Raw genomic sequence first — 14,881 nt, 5'->3', positions numbered from 1 at the left:
GCGTCGCATCGTCGTACCACATAGTTTTGGGAAGTAATTTCATTTTAATATTTCAACTGGCAGTATATCAAAACTGCTAGGTCTAGGTATAGTATACGTTTATACGTAAAACGTACTCACTTATGGATAGATGGATAATGTAATTTCGATCATACCAGTTGAAAGAGTTTATAAGAGAGACTAAGAACGAAAAAAAGGTCGTACAACGTTACAGGCACTGACATACAGGAACCGTGAATTTAACATGTAAATCGGTAACATTCAAATAAATAACGAATGCTCCTTTTCCGCCCATTATTCTATACGCTGCGAAACGATCCCAAATAATGCTCCTCTTCAAATCGGAGATACTTAATTTTCATACATCGCTGAATACCGTTACTATTTTCGGGCAAGGTCGTTTTTTATCTTTTTTTTTTTTTCAAATTGAAAAAAAAGAGTACATAAAGATCCAACCTGACTGCTATGGAAAAAAATCAGAAATAAAAATAATAATGACACATTTGAAACTTATTGTATGTAGATTGACGAATAGCAGCATATTTTACATATTACGTGAAGAACAAATCGATATTTTAGTCATTTTTGTGTCAATTTTCGGATCCAATTTGACCAGACCAGAGAAATCATAACTTTGATCGGATTACGTAAATCTGTTCAACAATTTTTAGCAAACAACGGTAAAAAGCGAGAACTTTTTAATTTTTTTCGCAATTTTTTCCGAAAAAACAAGACTTTTTTCGAAACTTTTCGTAAAAAAACCGAGATTTTTTTTTTAGCAAGAAAGCGAAATTCTTGTACCAAAAAACGACATTACTTTTAGACATTTTTGGCAAGAAACAAGACTTTTTAGCAAATTTTACAATAAGTTAGACTTTTTGCAGCCAAGTGGAAAAGAATAAAATAGTGTAGGTATAAGAGACGAGTCTTCATTTTTCTAGTATGACCTACATAAGATCAGATTAGGTACTTGATTTTTTTCATGGAAAATAGTTTAAGTAGTTTGAAATTTAAAAAATTTACCAAAAATCAAAAATTGAAATGCAGCACCTAAAATTTAACGCGGCGGCGATTTTTTCAATGTTGTTTTGATTACAAAGGTAATTTGTGCCTGAAATGTGACAAACAGATTAAAAAATCCTTCCTCGGAATACCTACCACCCTAGTTTAAAATGCTCATCACGCAAAATTAATTTTTTGTGCTTTAAATTTCTCCTTTTCAAATTCTAAAACGAAACACATACCTTACATTCTTATTTCACACAGGGAGGGAAGGGGAGGGGAGAGAGAGATCTACATACATATATAAATAAGTTTTGGGACACATGTATGTACCTGAACAACGGTTCAATAAATTTTGTTATCCGTATTTAAAGCACCCACGATACGATAACATCTCGCAATATGATTCTCGTCGCAAATATCTTCTAGCGAACACGAGTTTTTTTATCACAAAATATGTGATCAACTTGAAAAAAAAAAAAAAATGGAAACAAAATGAAAAACACAAATAGTAGAGCATTATTTAGAATTTCTCGAAACAACAGAACGCGATGAGAACCTTTTTTCGCCAGAATAATTGTCAGCCATTCGAAAAATCAAATTACCGTTCAGAAAATATTTACGACGGAAGCCTTTTCGCTTTTTATTTGCAACAGTCAAGAATAACGCTGCGTAGTTTAGTCAACTTGAAAATAATCTCATATTCGAATGTAGGTATCGAAATAACCCAATATTCGAACACAAGTATGGGTTTATAGGTAGTAAGGGTACAGAAAATGAAATACATACACAGTAAACCATCTATCTACCCAATACTCAAAGTTAGCAAGGCTGTGGCGGATTCCAAAAATAAATAAATACTAATAAATCACACCTACGTTGGATCTGCGTTCTTTTTTTTTTCGTTTCTCAACTTACCTTTGGTTTTCGAATTTTGTGTTTTCTCTCTGAAACGTTATCCACTCGGTCTCGGTTCATCGAAGCAGAATTACTACTCAAATACGGATAGTTGGAATTCAACACGCTATTTTCATCGTATAATCTCTGTAAAAGAAAACACACCAAAATACCAACGTTTAATATACACGTGAATAAATCTCAAAAACAATTGCATCGTAACGCGAAGACTTAATTAAAGAAATAACTGAAATATGAGTTCGTCAAACGAATACGAGTAAAATTGAGGAAAAGCACGCGTAGGTAGGTACTCGTATATCAAATAGCTTTCCCGTCATCGGTCTTGGCTTATTTAGGTACACTATTTGCTAAACTGTTTACCTGGTGAATCAACATCGTTTATATGAGCTATGTACACTATACCTTCATCCTACGCCGTATACCTATTACCCATATCCACTTGTGATCATTGCTATAAGTTTATCTACCAAAGTACGAGTACGTATGTCAACACGAGTGATCTTTAGAAATTACAAAATTACAAAATTAGTAATTTCACATCACACTGATTTTGAATTTATTTTCTCTCATCATCGACGAAGGTAAGTAACGAAAAACAAATTTCAGAATTAAATTCTGACTGTAAGAGAATTTTATACCTATTGATTAGCCACGTTCTTGTTATGAAACCAACCCTTGTAAAGATGAAAGATGAAAACAAGTTTCGGAAAGCTCAAGTCTCCCATACAAAAAAGTGAGGACTATGGGGTCTCATCTAGGCGACACTTCATCGATATGTCCTCTTAATAGCAATTAATTTACAAGTTTCATTAAAAAATAAAATTGAAAAAAAAACTCATAAACCTACCCTTGAATCGAGGGAATCTTTGGTGCAAATGTTACGTCCAAGGTTAGCCATCGATTCTGTAACCACATAAAATCCAATATTAGAACCTTAGAATCAAAACAGAAAAACATCGACGTCTATTAAACAAAAGATTGATACAAAAAAGTTATAAACTAATACGCAGCAAAATAATTATCAATTCTAATAAACTAAAAATATACCTACAAAATAAAAAAAAGGCAGTTAAAAAAAAACTAGGCGTGTTTTAAAAATAAGCATTTCCACGTGGATATTCAGGAATTTAGTGGGGTTTTCACACATTTACCAAAAAATGTGTAAAATTTCCAACGAAATATAGTTACCGATCGATTGTTTGATTGTTTTTTGTTTCGATTGAAAATTTGAAAAAAGGGGGAAATAAAGGGAGTTTTTGGTTAGTACCTCGATGAACGACATATCCTGCTATCGACCTTTTAACAACGACGACAACGACTTACATACTTACTCATACAACAACATACGCTTGAAATAACAATAAATTGCATCGCACCAATCACCAATGTAACGCTATCCAAAGTGAGAGATAGCGTTTTTCCGCGTACTTAGAAGGGTTTATTATTGAATCTACGATACGCCAAGAGTGTATTTCTGTGTATCAATATTACTCTCGGTACAGAAGAGCGAGAAACATGCAGCACACGCCGCCGGTCGACTGGTCGCCGAAGGCTTGCTATTAGAAATATATATTGGTCAAACGTGTGTGTCTGCGTAAAATGAACATTGAACATACTCGTATAAGTACGAGTACGTTTACGTGCAAGTAGCGGTAGACATAATCGTAAATTGTAAGTATATGTGCAAGTACATTGTACACGTTTACAGTACAGATGACTACAACTGCACGTAAATGGCTGCGCTAATAAAGCACGTTGTTCAACTCGACGTCAACCGATTGCACATATACACAGTATGTATTAATATAAATTACATCTATTCGTGAACTTATAAGGGAATCGCCTCAACTTGTCGGTTTCAAATTGATCAAACCTCATGTTTTTGGAAAGAACAGCTTACTGATAGAAGATCCCCTATTTCTTTTGGACAGTTCATTTTCAAATTTTCTAGGCACCTTAGCAAACCTCTTCAGTAAGATTGAGATTTTTTCAAAAATTTTAAACTTTCTCTACAAGTGCTGAAAAGTAATGTGAGTACCTAAAGGCACAGTTTTTGATTTATTCCGCATGAGGCATGAACTCGAACCAAAAATGAGGTTGGCCCTTCTGATTTTGCTAAATTTTTTTTCTTACGACTAATATACGAGTCACTTTCCAAGGTCTAACCCGTAATCACAGATTTACGGTTTTTTGAATCAATAAGATGAATAAAATACAGTCTAATCAAAAAAAGTATCTTTGCCGAAATATCTCAAATTTGTTTTCTACTGAATATATGAATACACGTACCTAGTACCTTGTGGTGCCCGGGTCTTTCATGGTAATTGTGGTGCCCGCGTACTGGTACTTGTGGTGCCCGCCTCAAAAAAAAATTTTCACCTTAGAGTGCATTTCACTCGATTCTGCATCGTTTTATATAAAAAGACCTTGTCCACAAGCCCAAAACCGGGCACCACAATGACTACGTATACTTAAAATGGGCACCACAATGACTAAGTTTAAATCTATATTTATATAAAAAAAAGAGGAAAAAATTACTCCTATTTTTCAATTTTGCACCTGAACCACAACAATAATATCCTTTGATTTTTCCCTCACAAAAAAGTACCACAATATTGAAAACATCTCTCGGTCAATATTCCTTCACAAAACGTAGGTAGGTACAGGTATACCTACACCTACACCTAGTAGGCACATATTCGATTACAATCGATTTCCAAATTAAAATCATATTCTTGGAAATGCAATAGACGAATTTTTTAATCAAACGAAACCTTTCGTTCAAGGTTTTCGAAGCGAACGAATTACCGCAGATAATTCACGCAATTCAATTTACGAGCGACGCGACCTGCGAAATCATCGTGTTCAAAAGGTAGCATAAGGCGAGTCGAAAACGAAGCACAGTAGTTTGTCAATTCTACTCGTAAAGGTAATAAAATACAAGCTAACAGACGTGAAAAATTCAGCATTTCGGTAGTCTACCTCATCTTTTTTCACGTCACCAAATGTGGGTAATTTTTTGGTTCAATTTTGTCCCCAATGAGTAATGTGAAAGTGTGCATAAATTTTTTTGACATAGAATTACAAATTCACCAAATTTGAAAACAATCGTGTCGCGTACCTTCAATAAAATTAATGGGTAAAATTTGTACCTACTAGTACATAATAAATAATTCAGATTTCAGCGAGTCCTACAAGATAAGGGGTTTCAATTGTTCACCAATCCTTGTTTTACATTAATTATTGTGAAGCAATAAAAAGTTTCGAAGCTCTGTAGCCCCTTCATAAATACGACACTCGAGCAAAAAATGCACGTAACAAAATTCAAAGCTGAAAAACAAGTAGGAAGTATACATAGTACGAAGAAATATCACTTTGCACGTTGAGATTCCAGCAATAAGGTTAGCAAAAGCTCAATCATACCACGGGACGGACCAGTATTCTTTTTTCACTTTCAATATCAATAATTGCAAGATGAAAAAACGAAAACTTTCCAACAAAAGAATACACGCTTCATCGTTCACCGAGATATTATCGTGGTGTAAGCAGTGTTTCTCAGCCGTATCGTTAAAAATATTCATCGCCGCGAGTAGCCTACCGGTAATGAAATAATAACATTTTCAACTTCTTTCTCGCGCACTTTGCACCTTGCATAGCCACCATCGTTTACCCATCTCAACAAATTCCTCCGATAAAATAAACGTTTTCACGTCGCGAATAATAGAAATTTTTATTAAACCTCATCTTCAATTTTTTTCCACCGTCTGCGAAAGTGAATTGAAGCTTTCACTTTGAAAATCAACATCCGCGTACAAAAAAATACAAAAACTAAAACGGAAAATTACTCGCTCCTATAATTATGAAGAAATACCGCGCCTTTATTAAACTACCTTAATGGCGTATTGTACGATCAGTACAAAGTCGAGAGAATTTTTTGCTCGCGAGCCGAGCAAAAATATACCTCGTACTGTGACTAATGAAAAGTTTACATTTTGGTAACCAATTTCATTACTAACACACTTCTCGCCTTTGAACTCGACTTTTATCTTTTTTAAAGCTTGTTTAACGTAAAGGCTCGAACAAAGCGGAAAAAATCGCTAGTTCTTTAATCAAAACATTTTCCAGTTCACTTTTACTTTGTATCGATATCGCGCGACAACAGAGGTAAAAAAAAAAAAACGCTCGAAAACTTCTTGGACAAAAGGTGTTTTTTCAAGAGTACACAGCAATAATAAGAGGAAAAAAGAAATCGTAATGCGCTTTCAGTGAAAAATAAATACACAAAAGCGCGATTTTTTAATCGTTTTGAAATAATAAACTATACCGTGGGCGGAAAAATAAAAATGAAAACTCAAACCAAACGATAATTATTGCATCTTTTCGTCATAAGGCAAAAAAATATCTCGGCGATACACAATCTACTTCCTCGTAAACGATAATTTATTCATTTTTATTTTCGTAAATGAAATTATCGAAATGCAAAAGACCCATAACCTATATTTTTGTCCCAAATAGTAATTTTTACTCGTATTTTTCGTTATCGCCTTCTAGAATAAAAATAAAAATTTCATTTTCAACGGCAGCATAAAAATAAGTATATTCGGTCGGAAAGTATAATTTTTCATTAATTTAGCTTACCTATTTTTCGTTTCGGTTTTAGTTGGTTGGTTGGTTAGTTAAACTTGGTTAGTGTTTTAGGGGTACTATTTTATTGTTTTATTTCTATACTAAAGCGTTCCATTGTGTTATTTTTAAAGTTAATTTTTAAAAAGCAGTCGCACTCGCACCTGAGGGTTCGTTGGAACCAATTTTGTAAAAAAATTACCTTCGATTATTGCACCAATTCGATTTGTTTGTTTCGTGCGGATAGAAAAATTTCTGCAAAACGTTCGTTTCAAAATTGACGTTCGAATTGCTTTAGTAAAATACCTGATAATTTCGAATGAAAGAAGCTAGACCTCAAAATTAAATTGAAGATTTACTAAATTTTCATTTTCATAAAGGGAAAATTTTAAAAACTCGAGTTAACGATTTTGGTAAGAATTCGATTGAAATTTGATGACTACGTGTTTTCAGTTTGCCCCACCGCGTTTTCAGGATTCACTCACAAGTCACAACTGAGTCCAACTTGAGGAATCGATTCAAAAAATGAATCGACTGTTTGAACAGCCTTTAAAACGTAACATATTCATTCCTCATAAAAAAAATCAAAACATAACTAGTTTTCCAAAAACTAGTAGCGTTTCCTTAAGAATTAGTAGCGAAGCTAGCGACGCTACATAGCGAGTGAATTGACATTACTAGCCAATGGTCTGACGCTAGTAGTTACCGAGTCACATTATTAGTGACTTAGCTGGCGCTACTAGTGACTACAGTACTTGCCGAAAAAGTTACGTAGTGATTTTCCATGAGGGATGAAAAAAATGCGCAATATACATATGAATTTATTTTCGAAAAAAAAAGTTTTATGAATTTTGGGCACTCTGAAGGTACAGGTCTAACATTTTTTTGATCGACATTAAAAGCACTTTTTGAAAAAAATTCAATACCGCAGCGCAATGTAACACTTATCCTAGCGATCATAAGTTCATAACACGTTTAATATAATTATTACAGATCTTCGAGACTTTCGAAACGTACTGTAGACCATAATAATACCTAGTATTAAAAATCGAAATATTATCGAACTCGGGTAGACTTCGAAATAAAAACAAAAAAGGAACATTACCCTGCCAACCAAAAATAATTTCAAATCACGCAGACGAAATGAGTACTTTCACTACAACTCACAAATATTTCACTTTTAGTAGGTAGTGATAGTGAATGAAGAAATTGGCAACGCTGCCCCGCCTTCAAGTTCAAGGAATCTATTACGAGCCGGAATAATAATTAAATTATATCATCGATTGGAAAATACATTACATTTTATTTTAAACGCGATAAAGACCGACGACGCCTTTTCGGAGAACCAAATTCTAGTGTGCTTATGAAAATTCAAATCAAGTTCTAATTAAGCTTAAATGCTGTATCTGAATATCAAAAACTTAATCTGCACAGATTTAATTAGCGACGCAGCAATTTTCGACGCTTTTAGAAACAAGGAACTAAATCCCCGAAGTTCGGATTTTTTACTCGGGAACATTAGGTATGTAGATGTACATTACCTATTTATTTTTTCACTGTATTCGTTTCAATACAAAGAACGCAAAAAATGAGCTTTTGTTTTTAGAATGCCACAAAGTGAGAAAACGTACAAACCAAACCAATTCAGATAAGTAAATTCCATAATATTTATACCTACACATATCTACATATTAATCTCAAATATAGCCAAATCTTGAAAATTACTCGGAATTCTCGCCACAATATTGTTCTTGCTGAAATCGAAAAATTTTCGACTCAATCCATCGAGAATTGTTAATTTTGTTCGTATGAAAAAATCCCTCGAATAAATAAGGAAAAAATCCATCACAACGTTTATGTACTATCAAAACAATCGGTCGTTTAATAGGCTACAAGCTTCAGTCAATTATTATTTTTGCATATTTTCAAAGCGTTGCTCGCGCTGTAAATACGAATGCAGGGTTGTTGCTTCGGAAATGGGCAACTTTTTGCAAACAAATTCGGACAAATATTACAAATGTAAAATTTACCAACAAAAGTTACCCGGTTTGGGGTTATCAAACAAAAAATTCTTTATCGAACTATGACAATAAATACCAACAAAATTACGCTTTTCGAACGAATTAAAAATTTAGCGTATCTACGAGTAATTTTTACAATAAGTCGAGTACGGATTCGCGATTCGAAAAGGAAAACGTATTTGCCCCAAAATATCGTACAAGCATCATTCCGCCAGCTCAGTGCTCCTGTTCGCGTCTTTCGTCTATACCATTAAAGTATACGTTTAATTTTATGCGATAGTAATTTCGAATGGTGGTACAAGACTAGGCTTTTTCCGACGGCTCTCGCATTAAATTTCCAACCATTTGCAGACATAAATTTAAAATTTACGACTCTAACTGCGCATAAAGCCCAACGTTAGCGTATACATATCTTGGCCTCGAGTAGACTTTTCTTCGTTACGGTATGCGATGCGTACGTATTTCAATACCATACTGGCTGCAACTTTTCCCCAACTATCGCAAAATTCCACTAACGTATGCGTACATGATCGATAAGGCAGACCGTACATATAGTTTTACCGAAGGTCTTCTTTTCACCTCGCCTTTGCACAGACACAGACACACGCCGAACATCGAACAGACGGCGGCGCGGCCTCAATATCGCTTTTTTCAATTCTCCAAGGGTTCATTTTCTATTTTCTTCGCTCTTTTCTCGTTCAACTATACTAATACATACAACATGCATGCGTGAAAATACAAAACAATAATCTAGTACTTCCTCCAAGCCACATGTCTGGTTAATAGTTTTTCCATCACCTTTCCAACCACGATTCTCAAGACGCTCTCCAAATACTAGCCGAGAAGCACTGCTCAACAAGAAACCCTTACGTCGTACAGCTAGGTACTAGGTAGCAGGGTAGATGCCTGCTTATCAAAAAGCTACCATTGTAACCCTTTCCACTACTCTTAACAAGGAACAGTCAGCAGAGTGGATTGCCCATCGAGATATTTTGACTACATTATCTACTCAGAGGAATACCTTTACATCTTTGGTACTGTTTTTCCCTGAAACATTCCCATACATATAAAGTAGAACGGACACAATTGTCGAAATTTTTTAGAACCTCAAATTTAAAGCTACTTAATTTCAAAACTTCCATCGTTTTTTTCACCACTTACAGTTCTGCATTCGACCATTTTTGTTTATACTTATGTATCTTTTTTTTTTTCGTAGAACCTTTTTTTCTCCCAAAAACCGATTTTTTTTGGAGAACTTCAACTATCAACAAAAAATACGAGTCATACTCCAACAGAGTTTTTCATTTATCTTCAAAAGTTACGCTGGGAAAAAAATCTTTTCCAAAATTTTGTCCTCAAAATTTGCATTTTTGAGCATTTTGAATCAAATAGATATTTATGTAGGATGCAAGTCTGATCGGCAACCATTACTCCTGACCATCCCCTGTCAAATCCTAAACGACATCTTATATACACAACAGGAAAAAAATAGTACATTATAGGTAATTGTTTTCTTAAAATTTGTAGGTCTAGGTACATCGTATGTAGAAGAGACGTGCTTTATACTTACCACTACTCAGCGTAACAATTAAATTAGGAGCGGGAACGTGCCAAGGAGTAAAAGAGTAAGGTTCGGTCGGGTATTTATAAGCTGAATTGTTGGTGGAAGAATTTTGCGCACTCTTTTGCAGCAAGGAAGTCATTGTCTTAGGCTCGTCTATGGATGTTGCGTATATAGACGTTCCGTTACTATTGTCGTTATCGTTTTCCAAACAAGGGGCTTGTTTCTTTTTGTTCTTCTTCTTCGAGTGTTTATCTTCGTCATTTTCTACTTTTTTCATATTTTTTTGGTGGCGCGAATGTGTGTTTTTTGGTAGCAAATCGTGACGGTGGTTGTGGTGGTTTTGGTTATTCGATTTTTACATTACGGACAGCAGCAGCAACCGCATCGCAGATTAGTGTTAAAAGCGCACAGAGGTAAAGGAAACAAGCGAAAAAAAAACAAAAAAAAAATAAAATAAAATAAAATAATCGTTAGCTCACATGTTAAACAAGCAAAAAATAAAACATGTGAATATATTTGCAACATGAAAAATAAAATAAATATAAAATAATGAAAGAAAAAGACGCAAATTTCAATACTAGGTATAGAAAAACAAACACTCAATTTACTACCAAAGTGATAATCAAATACGAATCGTGTTGTCTACGGGAAAAAACACACATCGAAATACCTATTGAAAAAAAAAACTGTGACACTATTCGCTTCTTTGAGACGAAATTCCAAACGAAATTTTCTCTTCGAGTTCGAAGCGTCGTCGTTACGCAAACAATGATATTAAATATGACACTAGTTTTGAAAATCAATTTACACGACAACATGTCGAAAAATGATTGAAAAATTTTAAAAAGAGAATATTTTAAAAAAATTCTTCAATTTATTCACACTTGACTCGATACGCAATTTCAGCGAACTCGAAGGATGAAAAAAATGTTAACGTTTTATCATCAAAATATCTCTCTGTTAAAAACGAGAAAAAAGTGATAAGATCTGTTAATTACTCCATGAATAAAAAGGCATAAAACAGTTAACAGACAGAGTTTAAAGTGTAAACCGAAAGTTTCACCTTTGTTTTGTATTTTTCTTTTCCTTTCTTCTTCATTATTATTATTTTTCTTTTCACGTATACGTATAAATAAATTTTAGCATATTTAACTTACCTACTGTACTTATAGATATAGTTTATGCGTACGACTACGTTTTTACCTACGTAATAAATATATAATGTTGAATAAATCGTTGAACAATACTTACCAGAGTTATTGTTGTTATTACAAATGACGTGATCAATTTCTTCTTTTTCATCGGCCGACAACCCATTTACTGGTTTTTGAGAATTTCCACGCTGCATCGACGATCTTTCGGCATTACCATTCAATAAGGTTGCCGCTGCTGTCGCCGCAGCACTACCAGAAGACTGCAAAAAAAGAAAAAAGAAAACGCGAACTCGATTAGTCATCGAAAACGAATACATAACGATATCGACAGCTGACCTAATATCAAAAACTTTACGTTCAATAACATGCTAAATCGGTTCATTTTTACTAAAAAAAAAAAAAAAAAAAAAAATGCACATGAGTCTGAAAATATCAGCTCAAACAATTAATTTCAACTTCAGTCCCCACTAAAAAGTTTATGATGATGCATTGATGCTTCAATTTAAACTATAATTACGTAGGTTGGTATAGGCACATGAGAGTTCTGAAAAGACTCCTACATTGGAAATCAGTATAATTTTTAGAATGAAATCTCAATCCATCGAGAGCACAAGGGTTTCTCATTCAGACCAAAATTCCGAAACATTTTCAATTTTCAAAATGTAGCCTAAAAATCTGGTTACTTTTTCAATGTAATGACGTCAAATGTTCGGCTTTCTGCCCTGAATATCATTCTGGTAAAAAATTCAAATTTGAGTAACCACGAACATTCTCAAATCTCAAGAGAAGTGTTACTATGTCGAATAAATTTCCATTTCATTTTTCTTTTTCAGAAAATTTAAAGATGTTTTATTTTTTTTTCATTTCATACGCGATACTTGTAATTTTCGAACAATTATTCGTAAAAGGTAGTTCAAATTTTCAAAATTGCGCAGCCCATCTCTTTTTTGAAAAAAAAAAAAAAAAAAACAACCTTCCGTTTATTAACAGAAACATATTCTACATTACCTTCAAAGTCAAAAACAATAAACTTCGAAAACAAAGCAAACATAGTGAAAAATAAGTACCTATACTTGACGTAATGCGGAAAATTGATTTTTAAATGAAAAACTCGTATTTCACTTGACACGAAAATTGTTTAAATCAATACAGCTTACACAGAATATTTCAGATTAGGTTTGAGAAACATTAATAGGTGATGCTGTTTGATAATTTCCGATACAGACTTCCTCATAAACCCTTCAATGTCGAATAAATGCAATTTTATCGCAATGGTTTCGTTTGTTGTAAGCAGTTACACGAAGAACTACTTTAGAATCACAAAACAGATCTAGAGATGGAGTCGGTTACACACTGCACAAAATGTATGAAAAATTATCATTTCTGAAATGTCCAAAATCCCTGCCCCTTTAAATTTCAAGATAGGCATCTTGTTCGTTACAGTATCAATGTTTTTGTTTTTTCATGGCTGACGGATGTTTCACGGGACACCCTGCACGTGCATATGGTACATGGTGCGAGTTTCCCATCAACGCGCCGATCCACAATTCTTATAAATTTAGAATTTCGCTGGAATTACACCAGTCTTCAGACAAAACACAGAGACATTAATTTTTTACCGTATTTTGGAGCACCGACAATAACTTACAGCCACCGTACTCGTTTATTTTAATGACAGAAGAAATACACAAGACAACCAGCAGGTCCCAAAAAACACGCCGAAGACGTGCAATAACCAATGCCCTATATGTGCAGAGCGCGGTAATTTTTCTTTTTTAATTTCGTTTTGTACAAGATGGTACCTAGTTCGTGTTGACGTTAAACGAACCGAGCTATCGAAAAGAATCCCAAATTACGTTAAGACTCGAGTAATAACGCTACCACAGTGCAATTGTACCGTACCTATGTAGTATACACGCTTCAAGAACCACATCCAATATCGATCATCATGCGAAATCTCCGCGAGATTTCTCACAATGACGTCAATATTATTTTTTCACGAAATTTCCGCCACCTACTCGCTACAACTCGCCATTGTCAATTTCGATGTAATTGCGAATTGATAAAAATCCATTCATTTCTGCATAACTTTATAGGTCATTAGATGAAAAAATCGTGTAATTGGTTGATTTAAATGCGGCTATAAACTGCAAAGGTCATATTTTTCCACCAAAGACGCCATTTTACGTATTCAATTATTTTTTCTTTTTTCATAATTTTGAAATCGAGATTTCATCGACTAAAAATTCCTTCTCTCTGCTTATACATTATTATTCATAAACGGATCACCTGCTAATTGGGGGCCAGGCAGAACGTAAAGATAAAAGCTAACAGATATTCTCGTATTTAAACATTCTCGCGATGTTAACTCGTTCACTCGCGAATAAAATTCCAAAAATTCCTTTATTTACACAAACGAAATACACCAAATTAAAATGATTTCCACTTCGCAACCGAAACATTTTCCCAGTATCATTTCATTATTTTATCCCAGGGGCTTTACGCGAGATGAAAAAAAAACACACAAACAAAAGCCAAGTATTTTACAGATGCAAAAATGATTTTTTTTTCTGTACGTCAAAATAGCGATAAGGTTGAAAACCCGATCTTGAGAGAAAATTCTCATACCAAAAGGAACATTCGTCGAGCTTTTTTGAGATTTGAAAATTTCAAAAACAAAACATAACTATTTTGTAGTTACGTATTGCTGATGCTTTTCAAACTCGAATACATTCGTTCAACTTTCACTTTTCTTTCGATGAAAAAGAGGAGCAGCCATTGAAAGCACGTTTCTTCTCAACACTGAATTTGGATTAGAAGCTGCTGAATTTCGAATTAAAAGTGAATTTTTGAAATTTCTTCACAAAGAAAATGATTTTAATTTTCAAGCTTCGCTTAGTTTTTCTTGTACATTTTTTAAAGAATTTACGAGGATAAAATTATAATGGAATGGTGTAGGGTTGCAACTCCTTTATCCTCTTTACGAAATTTTCAATAATTTTTCCCATGTCCGATCACCAAAATCGATTGGAAACGATTTAGAATCGTTTAGAGCAAGTCTGCAGCCACGAGCAGATTTTTGAAAGTTGGAATTTCCCACAAAGTTCAACGCAAATGAAATTTACTTGTAACTCTAATTTCAATGTTCTGAATCGACTGGACGCGGTTTTACGCAGTTTTGGAGCTTCCAGTAACTTTTCGGAAATTCCAGTTTTCGAAAAAAAACGTCATAAAATCTGTCCAAATTAACTTACTCGTAAGCACGTACAAACGTTATCGGTGTTTATTATTGAGCTACTTGACTGATAACACATAATTTTTTTTTTCAGAACGATTTTTGTCAATTCAGAACCGTAAGTAAGTTATATTTCTCTATCGATTCCAAAAATTGAAAATGTGAACTGTGTATAGCTCTCAACTGGCAGAAACCGATTCCGAAAAAATGTTGCATAATCGGTCAACCGCGCTCTTTTCTGAAAACTCGAATCGCCCAAAGTTGCTGAAATCAATTAAACGACTCAAAACCACCTGTAGTTGGTTCAAAATGGTCGAAACTAAGGGTATTAACTGAATTTGAGCTTTCCAACTTCATTTGGGTA

At 34.0% G+C, this 14,881-nt stretch overlaps 1 protein-coding gene across 9 annotated transcripts in view; it reads right to left on the bottom strand.

Annotated features, from left to right (window-relative positions):
* The window catches only part of LOC135832198 (uncharacterized protein DDB_G0283357-like), an 82,566-nt gene that overhangs the window by 7,767 nt on the left and 59,918 nt on the right, over nt 1-14,881 (bottom strand). For 5 of the 9 annotated variants that reach the window (XM_065345303.1, XM_065345298.1, XM_065345306.1 and 2 more), the window contains 4 exons: nt 11,380-11,542; nt 10,135-10,395; nt 2,768-2,853; nt 1,921-2,046 (listed from right to left, as the gene is read on the bottom strand). In XM_065345303.1, coding sequence (XP_065201375.1) covers nt 1,921-2,046; nt 2,768-2,853; nt 10,135-10,395; nt 11,380-11,542 — 636 coding nt within the window. The remainder of the gene's footprint in view (nt 1-1,920; nt 2,047-2,767; nt 2,854-10,134; nt 10,396-11,379; nt 11,543-14,881) is intronic. The other 4 variants (XM_065345300.1, XM_065345299.1, XM_065345304.1 and 1 more) reach the window with 4 other exon arrangements.

Source organism: Planococcus citri, chromosome 1 (genome assembly GCF_950023065.1).
Source record: "Planococcus citri chromosome 1, ihPlaCitr1.1, whole genome shotgun sequence".
Classification (NCBI taxonomy): Eukaryota; Metazoa; Arthropoda; class Insecta; order Hemiptera; family Pseudococcidae; genus Planococcus; species Planococcus citri.
The sequence above is the reverse complement of the archived record's forward strand: the minus strand, read 5'-3'. Positions and strand labels throughout refer to the sequence as shown.